The sequence below is a fragment of the Lupinus angustifolius genome, chromosome LG08, assembly GCF_001865875.1.
Source record: "Lupinus angustifolius cultivar Tanjil chromosome LG08, LupAngTanjil_v1.0, whole genome shotgun sequence".
NCBI lineage: Eukaryota > Viridiplantae > Streptophyta > Magnoliopsida > Fabales > Fabaceae > Lupinus > Lupinus angustifolius.
In genome coordinates, this window is record NC_032016.1 from 14270456 (window position 1) to 14277411 (window position 6956).

A 6956-nucleotide genomic window follows, 5' to 3' on the forward strand; every position below is an offset into this window, starting at 1 on the left:
TTTAAATATTAAATTACAAAAAATATATGATATTATTTGTTTTTATTATAATTATTTTAATTGTTTTTATATCATTTATAAAGTATATATTTTTAATATTTATTATCATATATATTTTCACTATAAATTTTAATAACTCATGCTAAAAGCTAAAAAATATTAAAATAAAACCAATATATTAATATCTAAAAATAACATAAAACACAAATAAATAAAATTTATTAAATTTTTATCAGGCAATCCACCAAATAAATATTGCACAAATCATAATGTAATCAATCAAAGAAAAATAAAAATAAAAGATGAAAATGTTACTTACATTTCATAGCTAAAATGGGAAGTGAAATTGGTTTGACGAAATAAGCAATCCAAAAATAATTCATCTTAAAAATAGGTTGTTTTTTTTTGCTTAATTTTTCATAAATAAAAGTTGAATTCATAATACTAGTGGTTGTCAAACACATTTTTATTTTTATTGTAACTTTAAGCTTATTTTTTAAAAATAAACAAAAATTAAAAACATTCATATATATCAAACAATATTTAGTGTCAATTTATTTTATATAAACCAATTGTAAGATTTTGTCAACTGACACATCGTCTTTATTTAGTTTTTCATTAAATAACTAAATAAAACAATATTAAAATGTAGTTTTTTTTAATGTAGTATTGTTCCGGAGACTTTTTATATCAAAATAACACTTCTCTCAGAAATGTCAATAATTAAAATAATTAATTAACAGATACTAATAAATATTTCTTATCATAATAAGCAAATAATTAAGAATCAAGGATAATTAATAAAAACCTTTGTTAATATACCTAATAAAGATTATCCAATTTAATAAATGATAAATATTTTTTTGCATAAATTACATCAAGGATGGATAAAATATCGTGATAATTCATTATTTTCCTAAAAATATCCTTTGAATTATTGTAATGAATCATTTCTATCAGCTAAAATTTATTTTTTAAGGAAATAAAATTGAAACAATTAAGTAAAAAAATCTTGTTATAATAGATAATAATAATTAAGGAATATAAAATCTTGCAAAAATGATAATAATTAAAAGAAACTTTTTTATTCAATGCCCAGCAATGAAAACTGAATTAGATAAATACAAATTTTTTAATTAATTTCAAACTAACCAAAATTTAATAATAATTACTTGTGGATGCAGAACTGGTCATAACGATTTTTTGTTCTTCCTATTATTGATAAATATAAAAATTACACATTTTTAAACCCTAATTGATTATACTTAATGTTAGTTGACTCCAAATCTAAGTAAAATTTATTTGTACATGCAAATATCAAATTTTCATAGTTAATATTTTAATGTTAGTTATCTTTTTTGAAAGAAAAGCAAGTATTCAAAATAGAATACTCCGAATAAAATTATGATAATACATTCATACAACGTTGAATCAAAATAATATTTGGATATGGTATTCTTAACCTATATAACTTCGAATAATCAGATTGATGAAATATGCAATAAAGCTCTTGCATGGCGAGCCACATCTCGCCGAGCAAGAATAAGACAACAAGGCACTCGTAAGGAAATTGCTAACCTAACAACACATAATTAATATGAACAATTTTATATTTAAATAGTGTTACAATCAATCATTGGAAAATATTTGGGTAAACTAAACAAAATCACGAATCATGCTTGACCTTACTTTATAAGGAGTTTGTGTCTCATTTTCACACTTTCACATGTTTTAGGACAAGGGTACACTTATCAAAGTTCTATCCAACAAAACATTACTATGAACATTACATAGACCATGATATTGAAATGAGGATGACACAATTGCTAGTCACAGAGGAATTTTTGAAACGAGGGTTGGTAGCCCAATCCACCTAAGAACCTTTCTACACAAACCAAAACACTTTACAATCTTTAACTATCCCACAATTCACATTTTATACATGTTTATATTTATTCTTAATACTCGATCTACTGATCTATGTGCTTCCTGCCATAGTCGTTTTGAATTTAATGGATTATCCTCACATAATTATGCCGAAAACACACAACTTTCACTCAATATGACTTCAACTCACATGGTCCCTACTTCCATTAACCATATTACACTTGAATCTATTTATGAAAATAAATTTCTCTCCATTACTAGACTCTCGTGAACTAGACTATGATGTGAAGATAAATTTATATATTTTTAATTTATTTAATTAAAAAATAAAAAAATATAGACTCTTCAATTTTTTTGGCATCACGTTGAACTCTCCAATATTAGAGATGATCTCAAACCTTTCAATGAAATGTGACGTTTAAGATTATATGTGTAAAGTTTCTTACAAATACTTATAGAGTGTAATATCTACGCACTATCATTGTAAAGATTTATGTATAAATGATAGCTTGTGCATTAATAGTAAAACTCATACGTACATTATCATTGCATACATTTTTTCTCATACTTATATATGTTATGTATTTAAGAATAAAATTTTAATATTAACTACGTACACATATCCTATAATTGATATCAATTTAATAAAATATTAAAAGTGAGAGTAAAAATCATCGATGAATTTACTTGAGTTTAGTTTTCTTAAATATTAAATAAAATTGAAATAGCAAATAAAATCAATTTTGAATTAAATATAATGGATGAATCTATCCATTGAATTATATCAATTTAAATTCATTAGCTCTAACAGATGAATTTGAGTAAATTGTGGATTACAGATAATTTTGACACCTCTATAAGAAAAACATACCACTACATTAAAACGAAAACAAGTTGTCACGAATTGATTAACTTCGGTTAACGAAAACAAGTTGTCCTAAATTGATTAACTTCGGTTTTGAACAATTGTATTTGGCTTTTGACGGCAAAAATACTCACCCCGCAGGTACCCGTAAAAATAACTTATAGAAGGGAGCGAGTATCATGATACCCGCCTCGCGAGTACCCACATATTTATAAATTTATTTTTTATTTAAATAATATATATATATATATATATTACATATTTATTATTATTTAATAATAATATATTATTTATTTTTGTATTATTTTATAATGAATTCTAGTTATTGAATATATGATAATTTTAAAGATACATAAATTTTATTATTCATGTAATAATTATTTTATAAGTATTGATTATTGCAAAATATATAAATATATATCAAAACTTAAAAACTTGTGAGTACTCACAAATACTTGCTACATGTGTAAGTACCCATAAATAGTACGGGTACAAGATAGCAAAACCCATGTCTATTCATCCCCATTTGTCATCCCTACTTTGACAATGATGTTTTACAGTTTGTGAAATACAACCCATTCGACACAATAATCAAATGAAGCAAAAACATTCTCAGTAAGCAAGCATACAAATCCTTGGAGAATCCCCTTCAGTTTAAAACATTTGTTTACCTAGTAATTCCAATATAAAGTATCATTCTTCATAAGTTCTATGATACTACAACTTGCATGGAGGAATTACGAAATGGAATATGATTATTGTTTGAATAGAAAATGTTTTTGTTATTGCACATATAAAACCAATATGGGACAAATAATCCAATACTATATAGTGAAACACTGCTGTTTACCAAATGTAAAACTGGAATGTATGGAGCGTATACAAATATGGAAGAAATAGTAGACTGGGTTTTTGAATAACACAACTCTTAACCGATCGAACCTAGCCATAAATTATGCTAACTTACATCAATTATTTTCTCTCTCATCACCTCTTTCGCTCACCCAATTAATCCAAATGATGTGATTGAGTATGACTAATGTAACTTAATTTAAGTGTAAACAGATCTCTAATGAATATAGGTAAATGCCCATTCCCCCAAGAGTACCAACAGTATGACAAATGTTGTGGCTCTAATGAATTAGTAAAGTACCCACACTCTTCCCATAATAAATAACTATTAGCCTAAGTTTTTTGTTTGTTGCACTATGATATATTGGGGGAATTGTTGCAGAGACATGCAAAACGAATTTATGTTTAGTTTACTTGGCAGATGTAGTGTTGCTTGAAAAAGATTTTACCTCATTTCTAGTCAAAGACAAAATAAACCAATAGAACTTCCCATGAATTTGATTGATAGTCAAAACAAGACATTCTAGAAGTACAAAACTTACACTAAACTTGAACCAAACAAAACTAAGACATGAGAAAGAAGTCTGCAATGAAGTAAACATTGATCCGATATGTGAAATCTGAAATGGAGTAAACAAAACTCACTTCTTCTTATCACCAGCTCCACCACCAGCCCTGTGCACAATTCAAGAATAACATAAGAAAGAAGTCTACTTTCAAGTAGTAAGCAGATTAGTAAAACAAATGGTAAAAAACACAGAATAAAGTACAACCTTATCTTTCGGAGAACATTCGACATCTCTTCTCTCTTCCTCTTTGCACGTTTATGGGTTCCGAGCTTCCTCTTGGCGACTTTCAGCGCCCTCTTATCTTTTCCAACTTTCAGCAGCTCAGTTATGCGCTTTTCATAAGGCGCAAACCCAGCAACTTCACGAATAAGGTTCTTCACAAAGTGCACCCTCTTGCTTGTTTTCTGTATGAGACAACATATTTTTTTTTAAGAATCACATAGGACAAGCAAGCACATAACATCAAAACTAAAATCATGTAATCACTTAATTCTAAATTAGTCCTACATTGGTTGACAACTTCAAAACATTTCTTCATTTAATGTATATATCCTTCAATTCAGCATTATTTAGGACATTTTAGAAAAGATCAAAATAAATTTCCAGTGGTCAAACGTTAAGCTTGATTTTTCTGGCTCTAAAAGTATTATAGTAACAACTTAGATAATTGGGCTTTATGTAAGAAATTGCCCAGTAAAATGAAATTTTTTTGGCACAGGCTGGTTACAAAAGACATGCTTGAACAGAATTTTTTGAATTCTAAAATGAAAAAAAATGAAGGCCTTGTATTTATACTCATCAGTGCCCCATTTCAGGAATTATATTAATGACATAGCACTTCTGTTATTACATACAAAGAAAATAAAAAGGATGAAAATCTCAAATGAGCTCAAGTCCCCTTCCACTTTTTCCTCACAATGCACTATTTTTTAATTAATGCCATGTTTTTAAATATAATTACAACAACAACAACAAGTTGGACAGAGTTGGAAACAAAAGTACTGCACATAATAGCTTAAATATCCATATCCTAACAAATACAGCCTTAAATCTCATGATGGTGAAGTAACTGAATTATAATGATACTACTTGATCTCTTGATAAAAATTCCAATAATTCTAAACTGAACTATAATGTTATAACAAACAATCTTAAAATTTTTAAATAAATATAAAAAACAAAGCACACAACAAGATACACTAAAATTGAATAATTTATTGAATCTAATTTCATACTCACTTACCCCTTTACGGTCAGAGGGGCGAGGAGGAAGGTCTCTCTTGGTGACAATGTGACCCTTGTTCAATCCAACGAATAGACCCGTACTTGGCTGCTTCGGAGCCATCTTCACCGTTCAAACAATAATCTGATTAAGAATAAAAGCGTGTAATTAGTGGAATCTACAATAACAGTGATCAAAATCGTGAGAAAATGAATGAAAATTAGATTTTACTTACATGTAGAAGAAGAAGAAGAAGAACTAGGGTTTGTGATTTAAGACTTTCTTTGCTCCATTTATATTATAGACAAGGGGGAAAAGTGATTTAGCATCATGTCGGGTCGGGTTATTGATCTGGTCTTGGTTTTAGAGGTAAGACTAAGGCCCAACTACACATGCCATGATTTTTATTTTATTTATTTGAGTTGTATTCTCTTAATTCCATATCTTTTCATCAATTCGTACCTTACCATTTTTAACTTTTTTATATTATTTTATATTTGTATTTTGTTTTATAAACTCACTATGTGCTTGTACTCTATTTTACAACTACACGTTAATTTATTACTCCCTTTTTCACCATATTTTTTTATTTATTAATTCATTTTTCAATGTACATTAAATAATATTATTTTAGTCAAATTGTATTTAGCATTTTTATCATTTATCAATTTATTAAATTACATGCATAACCTTAAACATTAAAAAATTTGAATGGAGGGAATAGTATTAACTCATCTACTATTTTCCTACTTACACCCATTGCTTTTCATTTCTTTTTATTGAAACTCCCAAAATATCCTTGTTCCATATTACCCTCCCACTCTTCTTAGTTTTTACTTGAGTAGTACTATTCTTCTTTCTGGAAAAGCCTAATACCCCATTCTCTATTCTTCTATAAAATTGGACCACATCATTGAATTGTGAAGCTTGCAGATTCAAGTCTAACTCACCATCTATTTTGCCTTTTTCCATGTTTAATATTCATTTTAACAATCTCATTTTTTGTTATAGACTTTTTGGTATGAGAAAAAGTTAAAATAATACTGTTAGCAAATCAAGTTGTTGTTGCTAGTCAAGAAGAAGAATTGAAGACTTAAAGCTAAAAGAAAGCAACTACAAATCTTGCTTAAGTTACATTGTGTATAGACGTATTAGTTTTGTATGTATTAATTTGTAATCCTTATTTTGGAAGCTCCTAGAAGCTATTCTACACTGTAGAGGTGGCAAAATTATCCATAATCCAAAATCCATCTAAATCCATCTGTTAAAACTAATGGATTTAAATGGATATAATCCAATGTATGATGTTGATAATGGATGGATTCAAATCCATCCATTATATCCAATGGATATCCATAGTTATATCCATTTGGATGGATAACCAATCCATCCAAAAAATAATAATAAAAACAAATTTTTTTCCCAATTAATTCAATATTAATATAAAAAATCTCTCACCTTTCTAAGCATAATCTCACACACATTATAAAAGTTGAAAATTGCAATTGTGATTTTAAAAAGTGCTTATAAAAAAAGCATAAACGATTTTGGCATTACAAAA

The 6956-nt window shown here is 27.4% G+C and overlaps 1 protein-coding gene across 1 annotated transcript; it reads right to left on the reverse strand.

Moving 5' to 3' along the window:
* LOC109353388 (60S ribosomal protein L36-3-like) lies at nucleotides 4032–5653 on the reverse strand. Its single transcript, XM_019595635.1, has 4 exons — nucleotides 5631–5653; nucleotides 5417–5539; nucleotides 4378–4577; nucleotides 4032–4279 (listed from the first exon to the last, which is right to left on the reverse strand). Exons 2-4 carry the CDS (start codon nucleotides 5516–5518, stop codon nucleotides 4246–4248), a joined length of 336 nt encoding a protein of 111 aa, XP_019451180.1. The 5' UTR covers nucleotides 5519–5539; nucleotides 5631–5653; the 3' UTR covers nucleotides 4032–4245.

Bases quoted from the DNA above. Each gene is read 5' to 3' on its own strand.
- LOC109353388 (XM_019595635.1), bottom strand. From the start codon at position 5,518: ATGGCTCCGAAGCAGCCAAGTACGGGTCTATTCGTTGGATTGAACAAG. The intron at 4,578-5,416 runs GTAAGTGAGTAT...TGTCTCATACAG, and splicing joins GCCCCTCTGACCGTAAAGGG to AAAACAAGCAAGAGGGTGCA. The intron at 4,280-4,377 runs GTTGTACTTTAT...AATTGTGCACAG, and splicing joins AATGTTCTCCGAAAGATAAG to GGCTGGTGGTGGAGCTGGTG.